The sequence below is a fragment of the Cariama cristata genome, unplaced genomic scaffold (assembly GCF_000690535.1).
Source record: "Cariama cristata isolate BGI_N322 unplaced genomic scaffold, ASM69053v1 scaffold8336, whole genome shotgun sequence".
Lineage (NCBI taxonomy): Eukaryota > Metazoa > Chordata > Aves > Cariamiformes > Cariamidae > Cariama > Cariama cristata.
The window spans coordinates 65,830-83,787 of NW_009623819.1; the positions used below are offsets into that span (position 1 = coordinate 65,830).

Sequence of the window (17,958 nt, forward strand, 5' to 3'; positions counted from 1 at the left end):
GGCTCTGAAATGAAAATGTCTCTGTCCTACTGTGTTTCTGTCATCCATTAACATGCTGTTGAAGTAAACAGAACATTATGATGTATTGGTGCATTCAACAGCACAGCAGGTGCATCCTGCTTGGAGTATTCAGTAGCCATCAAACACTTGAGTGCTACCTAAATTACCTCCTTTCTTCTTTCCACAGAAAATAAGCTTAGAATGACCCGGCTCACAAAGCGTCTCTGAGTAGGTTAAGACGGTCTTCCCATTTATGATCAGGTCAAACTTGACATACAGTTCCTTGATGCTGTGTCCTACATGCAAAGCAGAAAGAGAGCTCAGAAAGTGCAAGGGTCAACAGGTTTATTACTTTATTTTTAAAAACATTCCATCTTTTTCACCTGCTGTTTTAAGCCATTGAATGTTTTATCTTCACTGAGAACTCCTGATACATTGAAATCTATGCTTCAGGAACAGGTCTCTAAGTCCGTTAAGGTACACAGCAGGGGATGTAACAGCATATATCTTTATTCATTTTTGTTAAATAAACTATACTCATGACCATTCTCTGACTCTGAGGCCAACTGGCATAGTAAATCTTGTGTCCACACATCTAAACTTTCTTTCCTACTGTCCCTAGCGGAGGGACCATATCCAATGGGCCCCTGGGAACAGCCTGTGGAGTGTACCTGCTGCCTGGGAAAATAGTAGCCGGCCTGAGCCAAGCCTGTGCCAGGGACCAGCATGGCAGCTTGGCAGTGCTAGGAGGTTGCCTGCTCGAGCCTGGCTTGCTAACACAGATATAGCCACTGGTGCTGCTGGATTTGGATGGAGGTCCCATACTCTAAGTTGTCAGAAAAGTATTTGCAAATGCCTGTAACGTGATTTTTGCAGGCTTGTTTAACTTTGCAACCACATGAAAGCTGATGCTCCCTAGGCAAAAGGGCAGCATGTCTCTTCGGACGAAGACCTTTTCCATGCAAGGGAACATTCCCAAGTACTAAAAAACACTTGGCACACAAACTTATTTTCAGCACCAGAGGCATACAGCAGCACTCTCATATTTATGCTCTGGTAGTAGAGGTTCTAGGTGACCTTGGGGCCAACAGGTTGCAAGAAGGTGGCTCTCCTGTGCAAGGATCACAAAGAAAGCTATGGCTAATGTTAACTTGTGTACCCAGCCCATTAGCTCAAGTGCAGTTCTGCTTTTGATCTTTTATTACTGGTCAGTCAAGTGCTGAAGGATATAATTTCAGCTAGCACAGGTGGTGAGCTGATGGCATGGCTGTGTTGCCTAAGGCTAGCACTTCCCCAGCGCTCCCCCAGCACGCTTCTCTGCGTGCCCAGGAGGGGCAGAGAGGTGCCCCCACCTTGGTCTGCAGGAGCCCCTTCAGCCTCCTACCTGGAAGGGTTAGCCTTGGCAATTTGGTGAGCACTGCTGGTGCCGACACAAGAGCATGGGTGCTGTGGCAGTCTCATGTGACAAGACTCTACGTAGAAGACTTAGCTGTGAAGACAAGCTCTAGAGCAGCCCCCACCTTGGCTATTTGTATGTACAAATGAAGGGTAGGCGAGGAATAGGGGCTGAGGGTTGATATGCTTTCCTTAGCGTGACATATGTAGTCTGAGGCTGAGCTGATAACAGAACTGATGTTTTTGTAGCCCTGCACAGGTTTCAAAACTTCCCAGAAATGAAGCCCATTCATATTTTATAGCAGGTTGTCACCCTTGCCTCCCTCTTAATAGCGGCACTCACACATGAATTGCATGCTTATGGCGTGAGAAAATAGCAATTAACTTACTTAGGACCATTGCAGCTCTGATGTTAAAGGTGTGGGATGTGACATCAGAACAACGGTCAATGCTGAAAGCAAAATCTTGCTGGGGATCTGTTTGGAGACAGAAAACAGTGGGTAACAAGTTGTATTTTTTAATGAGATACTGACTGTATAGAAGAAAACAATAAAATATAGAAACATTATAAAACCCAGATTACATATTCCTTAAAAATTCTCTAAGATGTGCTCAAAGCTCCCATACCCTGTGTTTAATAGCTACTTCTGTCCTTCCTACCACTTTGATCTGAAGCATGTTCAGATGATAGCCTGTACGTGGCTAAAACCTACTGTGTGGGGGAAATGAGCCAAGTTCAGGGAAAGCAAGTTCCCTATAGTGGTGGGTAGTCAGTACTCATTCAATAGCAAAGTCTTAGCACAGCTGCTCTTCCCAGGCTCTGCGCATCACCGTTCCTTCCTCAGCACTGATGAGCAATTGGTTATGATGACGTTTTTTAATTCATTTGTGTCATAAGATGGCTTGGCAAGGCTGATTGGGAAACTGAATCCTGAAGTGGGATGAAAGGTCCAAAACTGAAAATAAAATTGTGTAACTGAGATCCTGCAGTATTTTGTGCTGCGTATACCATCATGTGATATTTCTAACCTGGGAAATATTCTATGTTTCTCCCTTTCTGGGAGCCTTTGGCAGAGCTGGGGTCAGAAGGAGCCATACAGTTGACGACTGATGTGAGTGTGGCTTTTACCAGTTCCTACAGTACCCCTTTCTCTGCATCAAGCTCCAAAACTCTTGCACAAACGTTAATTGCTTTCCTCCTGCTTCCACTTTCTTCCTTGCTAGCCTCCATGAGATTCCATGCTGTGCCTGAAGGCTTGCCAACGTGTCACTCTCTGGTGACAGGCAGCAGGAACAGCTGACAGCTCAGCTGCCACAACCAACAGCATGTGGAAGTGTTTTCCAGAGCTGTGGCTGGAGGTGAAAGATTTGGCCAGTTTGAAAACATATCATCTTGAGTCTCAAGGCTTGCTTTAGGCATTGGTTTGTCCCTCATGGTGGCTTTCCAGCCAGCCTGTGCATCCGACTTCCTTCTCTGTGGAAACAACAGAAATGACTGTGGCATGTGCAGAACCAACTGTAGGCTCCCTGGTTTACATAGAGCTGGTGGTAACAAAATATAGACTTGGGAATTGAATTCTGTTTCTAAGTTATTGTTGCTTGAGGTAACCTTCTCGCTGAATTGAAAATAACAGGTTGGGAGAATTTTCCTTTGATGCTGTGGTGATACTTGAGTCACGAGTGGCCTCTGTGAGGCTGAGCTAGCATCTGTGTAGTCTGACTCTATTTTTGCAGTAGTGCCCCACAGCTGTAGCAGCTGGCAGGGAGCAAACCTGGGTGACCAAAGCCCGATTGCTTAGAGGGGAGCGTGAAATGAAAGTGCTGGGAGGGGCTGGGGACTCTAACTAAGCCAGGCTGTGCAAACACATGGGCTGTCAGTGTGGTCCAAAAGAAACTCCCAAGTCTTACGTTCTGGTAAATGAAAATAACTGTTTAAAGGAGGGAGATAAAAGGCACTGATATTTCCTGCAGCTCTGTGTCCCTGTGCTGGATTTTGTCTTCCACACCACTAAAGTAGTCTCTGCAGTTGCATGATCTGCCTGGGACGAAAAGTTAGTCCCTGGAGTTATCGACTGCAACAAGAGTCAGAGGGTTATCTTTCCTCCCTTTCCATATTCCTGTTAGTTCTTGGTTTGTTACTGCAGCTTCAGAAGCTGTTGCAATCGGGTAGGAGAGCAGCTTCCTCCTCCAACCAGAAACCATGTCAAACTTCTCTTTTTCTCTAGGACCGTTATTCCTGCTTCCCCTCTGGTCTCTACCACCTCTCAGGGCTTGGTTTCCGCTTTCCTCTGGACTTCTGCAAGAACCCCTCTTGTTTCTGGTTTTTTGTGTGGTGTGATGATAAGGTTCAGGAAACAGCTGCTCACGTTCAGAGCAACTTGGGCATTGATGCCTATGAATAGTGCTGGTTGGCAAATGACTAAAATTGTCGACTCTGTAATTTCCAGAGGGAGCTATGGTCAAAAATGGCACTGCAACATATACGATGGTCTGCTCTTTTCAAAGAGCCTAGACTGTGCTTTAGTCAACAAACTAAATCATGGTATTAGGGCTAGAAGTTGAATTTTTAGTTCAAAATTTTTCATCAATAACTTTTTGGATGGAAAGGGGATGCTTATGAAATAAAGCTCCTCTGGAAAGCATGGGCTTCTTACAATGAACCTGATCCCAGGGTTGTTTTACTTTGGAGGTCTCATGCCAGGTTGTTTGGTTTTTTGTTTTTGGTTTTTTCCCCTATGGATTGGGCTCTTTTGCCGGGTGACAAATTTCATGGTGCGTTGTAGCCATGGGTGTCTTCTGCTGCATTGCTAGTGACACAACATAGGACTCTGGTGTATCCAGAAAAGTGTTATCTGGTCCCCAGAGAGGAAGAGTGCATGGAAGCACTCGCATGAGAAATTCCAGCAAAATTTGTGAAATTAGAGTGCTTGGATTTTGTGTTATTACTCTCTTGCCAAGAAATGTAAACTTGTCCACTGGCAAAAGAAACCTCACTGAATTTTCTGAGCGTGTCCCTGTGGAAATTCAGGCTATGACTTTGCAATCCAACATTTTAGATATTGTGATGTGTGTGTGGACAAATCAATTGAAAGGATGGCTGTGTTGCTAAAGCTATGGTGCCAGGGAGTCTGGATTCCAAAGCATGTAGGCAGAAAGGTTGCTGCTAAAAGGAAATGAAAATAGTGGGTTTTAACCATTTGATAAGTAAAGATGTCTGTAAATTCAGCTGTGCACTATGAACTAAGATAGTGTGCCATACCCCTTTTTCTTTAAATGTTGAGGAGTCCCTCGTGTGGCAAAGGCAACTCGAGGCAATTGCCATTTTTGTGTTTCATCTCAGATGCACAACTGTGAGTCACTGTGTGTGTCTTATGCGGGTTTAATACTTATTCTTCCTTGTTTGCCTGAATCTGAAGTGAGCTGGTTAGACTGAAAAAAAAATACATGTTATGTCTTTCACATGTGCAGAGCAATAACATTTACTGTTGAATCTCTAAAATACGTGTGGCTGCCCTTCAGCCTTCCACTTCCCTGCAACATTTCAGTGCACAGTACTGTATGTTCCCAGACTTCCCTCCACCCACTCCCTTCAATCTGCTCCCTCTTCCATAATTAAAGCTAGAAACTCTTCAACTGGTTGCAGAGTTTTGCTTTTCCAGTTCAGCTTTGATATATTACTAGCACTTAAAACGTCGTGGGAAATTTTGCAAACACCTTGAGGCTTATCGGTGAAAATCTACTTGTTGAGGGGAAAAAGGGCAGTTTTTTGTGTCTCTGTATCTAGTGAGAAGGGCTTGGGCTGCAACATATTTACAGCTAGCACGAAGGCGCCCGAGAGCAGGATTTTGACTGAAATTCTCTCTAGACGGTTCTAAATCTTTCAGGCAACTGCTCTGAGAAAAAAGCAAGTCTTTGGCTTTTGTAAACAATCAATGCACTGTAAGATCTCGTAGACCCCTTACTTGAACTTGATGCTTTGGCTAACGCTGAGCTCTCGACTGTATCTAACACTGAATGTACAACTCTTGCTGAAGACTGGCTTCTATAGTACAATCCTGCTTTGAGAGCGCTAAATTTGGGGTGTACCTGGCGTCTTGCTACTGATCACCCCTTACATGGCATAGTGCCAGCTGACCCCATGCATCCCACCTCCAATTTCACCCTTGCCCAAGCACCCCAGTGGAGATTTATTGCGATATTGGTGCATGGTTTTCCATGCATACGATCGCTAGTGGCACCATAGTGCAAGATTTCAGCCCGACTTACTATTGTGAGGTGCTCACAGTGATGAATTTGGCTGGGTTTCTCTAGAAGACTGAGCAGACGTGTAGTACAGTCTAGAAGCAAAAAGGAGTTCCTGAACTTTCCTTCCTAGAGCTTCTTTTCCTGCTCCTTGTTCATGGCAGAAAATCTGTAGGTAAATTAGCTCAGATGTATTTACAGCGGCGTATCTACATGACCCTCCTGGCTGCAAGACTTGTACCTTTGATGGAGATTATTACCCCAGTAACAGGGACAACAGATGGGGAACACGCTTTCAGGTCTCGGTTACTGCAGTTGTGGGGCTACCAGCCCATGCTCCAAAAAAACCAAGGCACAGGGCTGTGAGCTGGGGCTGCCCTTGCACCCCACAGCCTCCTGTGCGCTGGGAGGTGATCTCCAGCAGGAAGGTGAAGCAGACAGCTAGGAATGACGATGTGCTAACCCACTATGGCTATGTCCTTCAGAGCCTGAGCTGCTGGATGACTAACTGGGTGTTACAGAAACTGCATGGCCAGGTGGGAAGTGCCAGTTACAGGAAGTTTGCTGGGCTGGTGTACAGCAGCCTCTGTCTTTTATTCTTCTCTCTCCCTCCCCTCACCTTGTTAACTATCCTCTACTGGTTTTGCTGGCACCCAAATCTACTGTAAAATCACATTGTTTCCATAGGAGCATGAAAATCAGTGGTATGAGTGAATAGGAGCAGAAAGCGGGCAAGCTTTGCTTGTAAGAGTTCACATCTGTAAGTTTTGCAGTGGTAAGAAGATTCTCCAAATTGGTAAGCTTTGGGTGTTTCAAAATAAGACTTTTAGAAGCAGATAAGCCACAGAATTGAATGGAATGACATAGCTGCACTTGGCTAGGGTCATACAAGGACAGACTGGTGCTCGAGGAGTGGGAAATTAGCACAAGGAAGAAACATATTTAGTAATTACCCAACACTCCTCACCTTCAAAGCTCTTAATTTTATTAAATCATTAGTCCTTACAACATTCAAGGTGATGAAAGGAGAGGTAAAGAATGAGGAAGCATTTGGGATCTTAGACTTTACGTATTCATGCAACATTTTCCCTTTAATGTCTATTTAGATAGATTAACCTGAATGCTCAAGGTTATATTTGACACAGGAATCCACTTACAAAGTACTGAGGAAGAAGCATCAGGTGAATTAGCAACTCTGCAGTTGTGTATCTAGGTTTCCCTGGACACCTTCAGTTTAATGAACTTCCCTTTGGGCCTGCCTTCACTGCGTGCCACTGCCATGTCCAGACACGGCTGGAAGGAGCAGCGTGACCCTCTGTTCAGAGAAGAGCAGAATAAATTGTGAGACTCATGTTGGCTGTGTCTCATTTGTCATAAGGATGCTTCATCCCAGGACGCTCACCTCAGACATGACCAGCTCCAGCCTTTTGCCTAGTTCGGACATAACTCCTCCTTTGCAGAAGTCATGGTGGGTTTTATCTCCTATACCTTTCTGGCTTGCTTAGGCAACATGGAGGTAAAGGAATAGGGAAGGTTACAGTTCATGTATCATTAATATCCTGGGGGTACAGACTGTGGGAAATCCCCTTTGCTAACAGCGCTGTCAACTTGTGGTCTCTGAGGTCTGCTTAAACCTGAAGCTCTTGGAGATGCCTAACGGAGTGAATAACTCTGCTTCCTTTCTGATAAAACTTACATGGCTGTAGAGGGAAGCCTGAAGATTTGGTCTCAGTATAATCTATAAGCTAAAAAATCCCGAAACACTAGCAAGAGAAACTTAAAATATGGCTTAAAAAAAGTGTTTATGCAATATTTAAATCATTTCCACTCCTCTCTCAAGAGTACTGAACACTAGTAATGCAAAGAGCAGTTATATACTGCTTGGTTGGATTAAGGCACAGGCATTACTGGCTGGTGTTCGTGTCCCTAGTTTTGGAGTAAGGTGATTCTAGTGTCTTACAAAATTAGTTTAAATAAAGGATGAAGACTTTGTCTCTTGCCATTTCAAATAAAACTCATGGCTGAGTCTAACTGGTGTCCGAATTTGCAAATATTCAGAAAGAGTAACGCAGAAGGCTGGTAGCCTCCCCAAACATGTTGCTGGGGCACTGACTGCAAGAGTAGCAGCACTTGGAGTGTGAGGAACAGATGCGGGATGGAGGGCTCAGCCCATGAGTAAAGGGCTTGAAGCGTGACAGATGGAGAAGAGAGGAAGAGATTTGCTCGGTACCAAGCCGAGGTCACCCAGGTGCCACCTGTGGCCATGGAGCTGCTGGTAGCCTGGGCAAGAAGCTGTATGGTGTGAAGAGCTGGAGGGAAGCCCCTGTAAAGACAGCAGGTGTGAGGGGCTCTCCGCAGCTGGAGGGCTGTGTTTGGAGATGGGAGTGTCACCAGCATGCATAAAGCAGCCTTGCTGAAGACTTGACCTGAGTCTCCCTGCCTTTTCCTGCCTGAACCACTTTTCTTGACAGCAGACTCGTTGTTAGAGATGTTTGCCAGGGCTTGAGGGGAGGAGGCCCAGTGTCTGAAGGCTCATGGCAACTTTTCTTGCTTTTGCCAGTGGTGGTACTTGGAAAGCGAGGTTTGCTTTGTGTGGTATGACAAAGCTTTGTCTGAGCCTGTTTGAGAAGACAAAACTGAAAGATGCCGGCTTTGAGAGAGAGCACATACAGATCTGTATTTCTATTTGATAATCCTGATTTGTCCTAGTTAGCTTGAGAGGGAAAGGAAGGCAGGGCAGGCTTCAGCTACAGGAGCGTAACAAGAAAATACTGCATTAATTTGGGCCCAGCAGGGAACGTATTAGAGAAAGTCTTTGTTCTTCTATTCTGCTGGTAAGAAAACACTATGCTCTGCATGAGTAAGATGCATACAGTTAACTGCCTGTATTCCTAACCAGATCTGTCTCTTCTCTCTTCATGTGTGTTTTTTATTGTTCTTTATACTGCTCTACTTGAGACAGATATCTCTGGACACCAGTGCTTGCCAGTATGACTGCAGATTCACAAGAGACTCGCAGACTTGTGTCAGAAATAGAACCAAACATTACTGGAAACTGCCCTGCTGTTAGACACATGCCATGCTCTGGGATAGCAGGCTTTACCACTGATTATACAGAACAGTAATCAGCAGCATATAAATGGGATAAATGTTCCCATTTTCCCAGGATGGGTTGAAATCCACTGCAGGAGCATGGCAGTAAGCTATAATTGGAATGGCATGCTCCCTCTGCTGAGGAAACTAGCTGGGTGCCTGCCTGCCCGATCACTGCTGGATCATTTGACAGGAGCCATCCATCTTCAGGTGAAGAGGAAACTGGTGCATTGAATTAATTTGTGATAGCTTTCAAGATTCTAGCTTTTGGCAACTGGAAGCTCTCCTGAGTCTAAAAGCAGCATCTGGGACAGATCAAAGGGTTTTGGATTCAGTATGTGGTGTTTCTGTACAGGTTATTTGGACGTCTTGTCCCTTATGGCCACTGTTGTGATAAGCGTCCTTGAAGTTGATGCAGTGACACCAACACACAATAATGCTGAAGTTCTTTTGGCATTTTTCTGAAGTGTGTTAATTTTTCTTAGATTATTCTGGATGTTTCTGCTGATGGTTGTTAAATTGCTATGAGAATCTGATCTTCTACCTCTGTTTTCTTTGGTAAACTGTAAGCATTGTAGGGTCCAGAGGTATTTTGAGGCCTTGATTACAGCTCTAGGTGGGATGTGGCAATGTCAAGGAAGCCTAGCAATGCTTCACATGCTTACACAGAGAGCTTTACTCTGGAGCACTTATGAGCAACTGTCATTTATTCTTGCTCCTGACTTTATCCAGTGAATGCACGCGTGCAGCATGCAGCGGGAAAAGATAGTTCTGCCTTGCCCACAGTACTTCTCGACTGTAATGCAATATACCATTTTGTAGGTATGTCTCTCCATTTTGTTTCCCAAGGGGAGAACACATTTTCTGATGGCTTGCCTCGCAAGGTGTTACCTGTCCTGTTTGTGATACCTTAGTCACTCAGTGGCTACAGTAACCAAAGACATGGCAAAAGTCAACAGGTAGAAAACATGTCTACTGGTTTAGATTTAGCAGCTGGAGATAAGCAGGAGGGGCTGTCACACATAAACAACCCTCTTTTACAGTCCTTGATGCAGGACCTTCATTGATTTGGTGAAGAAATGGGCACTGTGAGGAAACCTCTGAGATCTAAATTAGATGGAAAAATTTAAAGCATGGTGGGAAAAGTTCAGTTGAGGTTAATTCTCTCCACTACTAGTCTCTGTGAAAGCATTAATATTGATTTTGCTAAATGGTTCAAAGTCTAGATGCTGAACCTAATGTTTTTGCCAGAGTACCTTGGAGGTATGAAATTGTCTCTTGCTCCTCCTTACCATTTACATTTTAAAACGTAACCAAATACTCTCCCCTCTCTGAAAGAAGAGGTAAAATGAAATTAGAACCACCTTAAGGGGTCACAGACTGATAGAAAGTTTTCTTCCTCTCCAATAAAGTGGAGAGTGAAATAGATGAAGTAGTTTTAATTCATGGAGGGACCAAAATTTTAAAAGAAGATTTGCACATGCACTCACATCTATGCTATCTTGATTCTGATGATAGCTTCAGTTTGTTAGTCTGGTGCCAGAAATACGCATCTCAACATCTGGCCTTCCCCCTGGATTAAGTAAGCTATACCAGATGAATATAGCAGCAAGGCTATGACACTAAGATAGCTTGGACAGAGCAAACAAATGAAAAAAATGTTTTCAAGTTAAATTCTTAAGTTCTTTGATTGTTTGCCCATTAGCGATCTGTGCAACAAAAGATCAGAGGGGAACTGATGTCGTGTGGCTTTAAATAATTTAGAAGCAGAAGCAATTGCTGGAGACTGCTTGAGGGAAATAAATAAATAAGTCCAAGAGAAGCATCTGGCTCAATCTGTCTGTCAAAAACCAAAGAATAATGGAAAAAGAACCTTCTTTTACCAAGTGTCTAGAAGAACATTTGCCCTGAAGATGCATGAAGTGAGAATTTTTTGCAGGCTTTTCTTTGCCAGCTGAAGGTATTGGATGACTTTTATGCTTTAACTAAAGGATATATGTGTGTGGCCAGGGAGGAAAAAGGACTAGTAACATTGGTTGACATAAAGTGATGTGCTGTCAAATTAGTGCCGCAATGATCACAATTTAGCAGGATTGTTTACAAGTTGGTTTTACTGATGGAGCAGGGATGAGAGATGAGAGTTACAGGTCTATTTTTCAAAAAGGAAAAAGAAATTTTAAGAGAAATAGTGTATTTCATCTCTCGTTGTGCAGGAGAAAGGATATGATGGGCTGAGTGTGTGAGGGGGACCCTAGTAAGACTGAAACTATTCAGCATGGACAGAGAAATCGTCAGAAAATTGTAATCTAACCAGTCTCCCAGTCTTCGCTTTTTGTTTTTAAGCACTAAAAAGTTCCCTCAAAGCAGAGTTTAACAGGAGGATGTCTATACTGCTCTATCTGACCAGAGCAGGTTCTACACTGGAATAACCCTGTTGACTTGAAGGGACCATTTTAACGGAGATCCAAACCTGAGCTCACAAGTTTAAAGAAAAGCCATACGAATGAGAGTTTCACTATCTGTAAATGCAATCTGGTGCAAGCTTGCACTGAAGTGGGCAGTGCTGCTCTCTCCCACCATACCAATGTAGGGCAGGAAAAAACTTTATAGAAATGACCCTGCTTGAAGTGTGACAGAGCTATGCAGGCACTCATGGAGCTCAGTGGACATAAGTTCAGTCTGACTTTGCTCTGTTTAGGAAGAGGCATTGGCCTGTAAAAATAGTTCTCTAGCTGACCAGAGGGCCCTGCTTCTTTGTCTAGCAGAAGACATAAATTAAAGCAAATGATTAGCCATATCCCTAAATATGTTTTGTTATTTTTAACTCTGTAGATATGCAGATATAAAGATGGTAAAGGGTGTAAGCAGTTTCATATTTAGGTTCTGGAGGCTGAAATGAATACTGATTGATTGCTGCTTCTCCTGAAACTTCAACTAATGGCTATTAAGCTTGCTTCAGGTGAAAAAAGAAGAAAAAGCAAACAAAGTCAGATGTGAATTGGGAAATGTGTTTGTCTGTGATAGTAACAAAAAAATAATCCCATGTGGTTTGAACAGTGTTTTATAAAGTCTAGGGAATATTTCTCAAAATGTCATCTTCAAATACTACTACTTTGACTCTCCTGAAGATTCCCCTGAAATTCCCTGTTATTTACTCCCCTGCACAGAAAACAAAGTCCTTAGTGATTGATACTCTCCGGACCCTTTCGAAGAATCTTCTGCCTTATCAGTAACCTTTTCTGCACTGTCAAGAAATCTACAGTTTCAGAAAGCAGGCAGCTCTGAAGTCTCCTAGGTCCTAATCTAAATGTAGAGCTTTATTAATCACTGAGTATACTGGTCTGGGTTTGCTGGTTGAAACAAGCAGGCATTCTGGAACACTGATTTGTTGATGTAGGCCTACTAACATTTCAAGAAAGAGCTGTGAGAGTACTTGGAAAATATTTTTCATGTGTCTGCAGCAGCAATCACCTGCTTTACCCTATTGAATAGGGCCCCGTTTGAACAGTACATTGTAAGAATGTTTTCATGGCTAATTAACACAATTAGGCTTACGTGAATGATCTAGGAGCAGGTGCTGGTAGATGTAGTAAGGAGTTATATTTTGTAGTCTCTGACTGTATTGCACTTTGCACTTTCAGGTGGATGCCTGACACTCAAATAGCACTGGAATCTGCTCGGGGCACTTTGATACTGTTGCCTTCCTGCCTTTCCCTTCCCAGACAATTGCCTTTTAAAATGTAGCTGGAAAGATCAAAAGCATTATTACTGTAAAAATCACTGTGAAATTAAAAGGGATAGGAATCAGCCATTTGTGTAGCAGGTTCTTTTCATGTCTCTGCATAGACTTGCCAATTAAGGTTCTCTTTTCTCAGTTGGAGATGTTAACCTGTGCTGCTTTTATCTCGGGATCCCTGCCCAGGTTTCTAAAGTGATTTGTGGTCATTTGAGATCTTCCTTCGTTTTTGTCACTTCTTCCTGGGAGGAAGAGTGGCACTGATGGGAAATGTCTTGCTATTTATAGACCGTCTCAGTGTTGTCTCCTGCGGTTATAGAGAGGAGGCAGCATACTGTCTATTTATTTTACTTTTAGACCACCAGTCTCTCAGCCTGAGTTTCTCACCATGGACTTGCTGCTCAGAATTTTTGTCTGATTTCTTTTAGGTGACTTTTTCTTTACAAGTGCATTATATTGATCACTACGGTCTTTACCCTTTCTTTTGATGTGTGCCTTGAGGTCCTGGTTACTGAACGTTTAGTCTGACATGGCTGGGTGGGAATGGGGATCCTTTCTATGGGATCCAGAACATGGAGTGAGGTTGGGGCCTTGGGGCATGCCTGTATCTTACACATTCTAGGGGCAGGATGCAGCTAGAGCAAGTGCTTGCAATAGGGAGCTGGGACTTGCTCCTGGGTACAGGAGATTGCTATGCTTTCTCTGTCTGTCTTCAGTTATCCACCTAAGCTTCTCTGCGACATTTATCACAGTTACATTAGCTCATATTTTTGGCTTTAGTCAGATCTTTACTGCATTATAGGAGAAGATCTGATAAACTGCAAAGTAAAAATGAACACTTAGCTTCTTTTTAAATGCTCAGACTGAACTCTATTAATCTGTTGATAGAGAGCATTCAGCTCCAGAAATAAAGTTGTGAAGTACTTAGCTAAAATTCTCTCAACTTCCTTAAATTTTACTTGATTCAACCCTGATTCACTGATAACATCCTAGAGTTTATAGTAACAACAACATAGGTGAAATCCTGACCCTCTTGAAGCCAGCAGGGAATCCTTCACTCAAGATTTCCTACTAGATACCTCACTGTGGCCACTGTATCCCCAAAATGTGTCATCCTCTGGCATCTTTGGTGGAGCAGGAAATGCCATGAGGATTTCTCAGACTCGAGGGACGTGTGGGGCAGTCTTCCCCTGAAATAGCTAAAGAGTACGGGCAGTTGTCTAGCATTGACTCTGTGCTTCCTGTCATTACAAAGTTGTTGTGAGAAGGCTTGTTGGGAAAGGGTCTGACTGACACATGCCCAACAGACAAATTTCATTGTCTTTGAACTGACTCAAACTGTAGCCTGTGCTTCTGTGTCAAGGCATCTCATGCTAACTGAGACTAGTTGAGGGAACAGAATTAACTTATACAATGAATTCTTACTAAAATAAAGGTAATACCAAAGCTTGTATTCAATATGTAATTAAATATTTTCCTAATGCGGTATACCCATTTATAATATGTGAAGCCTGACTTTAGTCCCCTGGGAACAGACCAGTAAAGAATAGCATTACAAATATTTATTTACTTCTCCTGTCCCTCACTGGCTTTATTTTAATGGGTGTGCAAAACAGCATGAAAGCTACAGGGGAGAAAAAGCCCCCCTGGGAAACCCTTTATATCAGGATGAATTGGAAAAACAAACTGTAGGGTGCTCATTTGCCATGAATCGCTTTTCACATCACGTGCGGAAAATGAATGAGGCGTCTGTGGATCTAATTCCCTTTGTCCCAGTTGTAAAGCAGATCAGCACAATAGGAGAGGCACAAGGCCGGCAAAGCAAGAGGTGGAAAGCAGGCACCATTCAGTGAATTAGTTTTCAGTCATTCCAGTGCCACTTGCTCCTTTTCTTCTCTACAGATTTAAAGAACAAACAAAACCCTATGGTCCCTGGGAAATGCCTCTGTTAAGTGCTGCTGCTGAGGTCTCGCTAAGCACGGTGGCAATGGCAGAGAACACGAATCCTTCCCACTGTCAAGCTGGGTCCCTTGTCACTCCAAGTGGGAGGACAGAAAGCACATCACCACAGTCTTGCTGCACGTTAAGAAAACAGCAGATCAGTGCATTGAAGATTCTGTTTTGTCCCAGGGGTAAAAAAAGATAAAGATCTAGGGTTGCCTTCTTTTTCTTTAACCTAACTTCAAGATAAAAATCCTAGTCATCTTTTTCATGCTGAACTGGATTTTTGACAGCTGTTTGTTATTCTGAATTAGGTTACGCTATTTCCTCTTTATTATGTTTTATCTAAATACAGTTTGATTTGTGTGTGTATCGACCAAACCAGCTATATTTGAAAGATTAAAAATATTTTTAGCTGCAAAACCCAGTGCTAGCTTGGGAGTGTAACCCTTCCACTCATTGCCTGGCTTATAAGCCTCTCTAACTGCCTAAGAACAACTTTGCTGACCAGCTAAAAGAAAAATGGAAATTTAAAAAAATCTCACCACAGCTTTTGTAATGTATTTCCAAGTTTTCCTCTTTGCAGACTGTGTGCGTAGGCCATTCTGTGCTGGCATTGATGTAGAGCAGGACTAAGATGAGAACAAGAACGTTCGATGTCTTCATGGCAGTGGTGGTAGTTTGCAGGGTTACTTCTCCGTCTCTTGCTAACCCTCTGTGGAGGGAGAGGTTCCTTCCTTTTTCCAAGGAAGACAGGAGTTACTACACTGGCGCCTGCAGAAGGGTTAAGTGAGCCAACGCAGCCTTAGCTTACCACAACGTGGTATAAACAAGAGGTTAATCAGAATTGGAGGGTGCTATTTCCGAGTGCTTAGACTTCTGCTTTCTGCTTTGTGTTAGTTTAAACTAATGACAAATGAGCTAATCACACCTACTCGCTGCACGGCGTAGCCCTTCCTCGGTGCCTGCTGGAACAATGCAGCAAAGTGTTTAGTTTTTTTGTCACTGCCAGTTTCTTCTCTTGAAGTCAAAGCATTTGGGTCAACACTTCAGACGGGCTTATTTAGCCCTTCTGACTGCAAAACATTGCACTCCAAATTGCCCCATCTTAATCACACGAAGTCAGACCAAATTTTGCAAGATGGACAGTTTGGTTTCTATGTTGTTCTTAGTAACAAGTCTGCCTGCTAGAGGGAAGGGAGGTGGGTCTGATAAAGCTGATGCCAAATAAGCAAGTGTTGAAACTTTCAGGAATTAATCCTTTCTGCTTGACTGTGCTAGATACTGCGTTTATGTTCATTTTGTTCAGTGGTTCTTAGGAATGTACTATTTAACAGTATACCCAATCAGGTAATCCTAGACTTAATTTTTTTTCATTCTGTCTTCTTGGTTATTTAACTGCCCACTAGTGACACTCTGTATTTGTTATTTGCACTAGCTTTTTTTAAAGCTGTGCTTTATGCAGAAATTAGTGGCTGTTGCAGATGGCAGGGAATAATCAGTAAGGAAAGGAGGGAGGGTTGCTTCATCTCCAGTGAACTTCTCTGATTTGGTTTAAGATCCAGGGTTGGAATAGAATTTCAAACTACCGCTGCCAAAAAAGTCTTTCCTGGACAGAGCACCAACTGGAAAAAAGCTACAAGCTAAATTCAACCCTAAAGCAAATGTCTGCAATAGTCTTCTCTGAGCTGGAGACAAGGAGAAATTGGCTGTGCAGCATGACAGAGCTGGATAAAAGATCACTTTGGCCATCTCAGCATTTCTTGCTCTGAAGGCTGCGAGTATCATTTGCTGTGCCACTGAATAAAATTGAAGAGGGGAAAGCCTATGTACAGGAGAGCACCTAACAAGATAATTATGAAATAATGCTAAATGGCAGAGCTGTTCCTCAGGCAAAATCCTGGCCTGAACGAAGGTATTAAAAGTAATCCCATAGATTAAAGAGGAGAGCCAAGATTTCGACCATGATGTATTAGTTTTAAAAGCCAATTCAATACAATCCAAGAGACCTTGCTTTGAATAATAAGGCCTACTTCGTGTTTTTGGATACTATCGTAATGGTAAATTATACGTCCAGGGCCAGAGTGAGAATCCAGGCAACTGTCCTTAGGCATGAAACACACACAAATTGCATAAAGAGATCTGGGTTACAGATCAGCCTGGTCTGACTGAACTTTGGTTGTACCCAGCGGATAGTCGACGAAAACAAGTGCAATTACAAAGGGAATAGTAAGGAGAGACATTGTCTAAGATCACTAATATGTTTAAACTAGAATCATGTAAAGTAAAAGTTCTTCCACTGTCTTTGTAGGCCTTAGTGGGAAAATTTGATATAGCAATTTATTACAAAATGCAAAGTACTTTGGATCAGGACTGTGAGAACGCAACCTCCAGATTTTTTTTAGGAATGACATCATCATGGTCCTTTTTTTAAAATGTCAGCTTAATGCTCAATAATGATGAACAAAGCAAATCAAATGATAGGGCAAATGCTTCAAAGAGAAGACCTGCTGGGGATCACTAAATAAACCAAATCAGGCTCAGGACCTCTTCTGAGATGAAAATCATTGGAAGCTGGAAAAATATGTGGGAGAAATACCATACATGCTTGCCCTGCTCTTACTTTTCTCTGCATGCCTGCTTGTCCACACTGCTGGGTACAGGTTATTGGGTTAAATGGAGCCTAGGTCTGGACTAGAATGGTTTACCTGGACACTGGGCTTGTTCTTTATCCCTCCCTTCCCTCAGCCCACCTCATCCTGTTGGAACAGCGTTGCTGGTGCTCGTGGCTTTTGAAGTACTGACTCAAAGCAGTTTTTCAGCTTTGCAGAAGCCCTGCAGTAGCTGCTCTGCAGATATCCAGGAGTCTGGGCCTTGCCTTGCAGAGATTTCAGTCTAAGCACAAGCAGACAGCCTGGGAAAGTGGAACAACACCGGACTTCCGGATGCAAATCTTCCTGCTTCCCTGAAAGGATGGCTGGGGTAGAGCTAGCGGAAACCGAAATGACTTGGTAGATGAGCTCAGGAGCTCTGCTAGGCACAGACAAGTGCCTGTACTGTTTCCCCGTCTGGTGCATAGAGTCTCTCTTGCTCTTTTGAGACAGCTACTTCATCCTTTTTTTTGGCAGTGCTCCTGACACTGACTCAAAATGACAAGTCACAAGATTATTTTTTTTTTTTTTGAATGCAAGGTTGGAATGTGTGTCTCAAGTAGTTTTTGGGTAGCCAATGTTCTGAGGGGGAACAGCCATGATAACTAATGTTTTGGAAAGCCACGCTGTCACTTCCACTTTGCCCCACCATGTTATTCTCAGTGGGAAGGGAATTTTACTTTGAGTGGTTCAAGTTTACAACATCTACTCCAGACACTGTTTCGCCATTTCATTCCCTGTGTAATCCTTGTATCTCCTAGAAAGAGCTTTATTACCAACTCCATCTGTTCTGAGAACTGCTTTCCCTTCAAACAGCCGAAGCCTGTGGGATGAGAAACTACATCTAAACGAAGTGGTATCAGTGCTGGCAGTGGGAATTCTGTTTTGGCAGGTTGCTCT

At 43.2% G+C, this 17,958-nt stretch overlaps 1 protein-coding gene across 1 annotated transcript in view; it reads right to left on the minus strand.

Moving 5' to 3' along the window:
- The window catches only part of LY86 (lymphocyte antigen 86), a 25,454-nt gene extending 10,337 nt beyond the window's left edge, over nt 1-15,117 (minus strand). Inside the window, exons 1-3 of the mRNA XM_009702917.1 lie at nt 14,953-15,117; nt 1,785-1,871; nt 168-296 (exon numbers count right to left, since the gene is read on the minus strand). Of these exons, the coding sequence (XP_009701219.1) occupies nt 168-296; nt 1,785-1,871; nt 14,953-15,073 (337 nt within the window). The 5' untranslated portion in view covers nt 15,074-15,117. The remainder of the gene's footprint in view (nt 1-167; nt 297-1,784; nt 1,872-14,952) is intronic.
- Nucleotides 15,118-17,958: the final 2,841 nt, after the last annotated feature.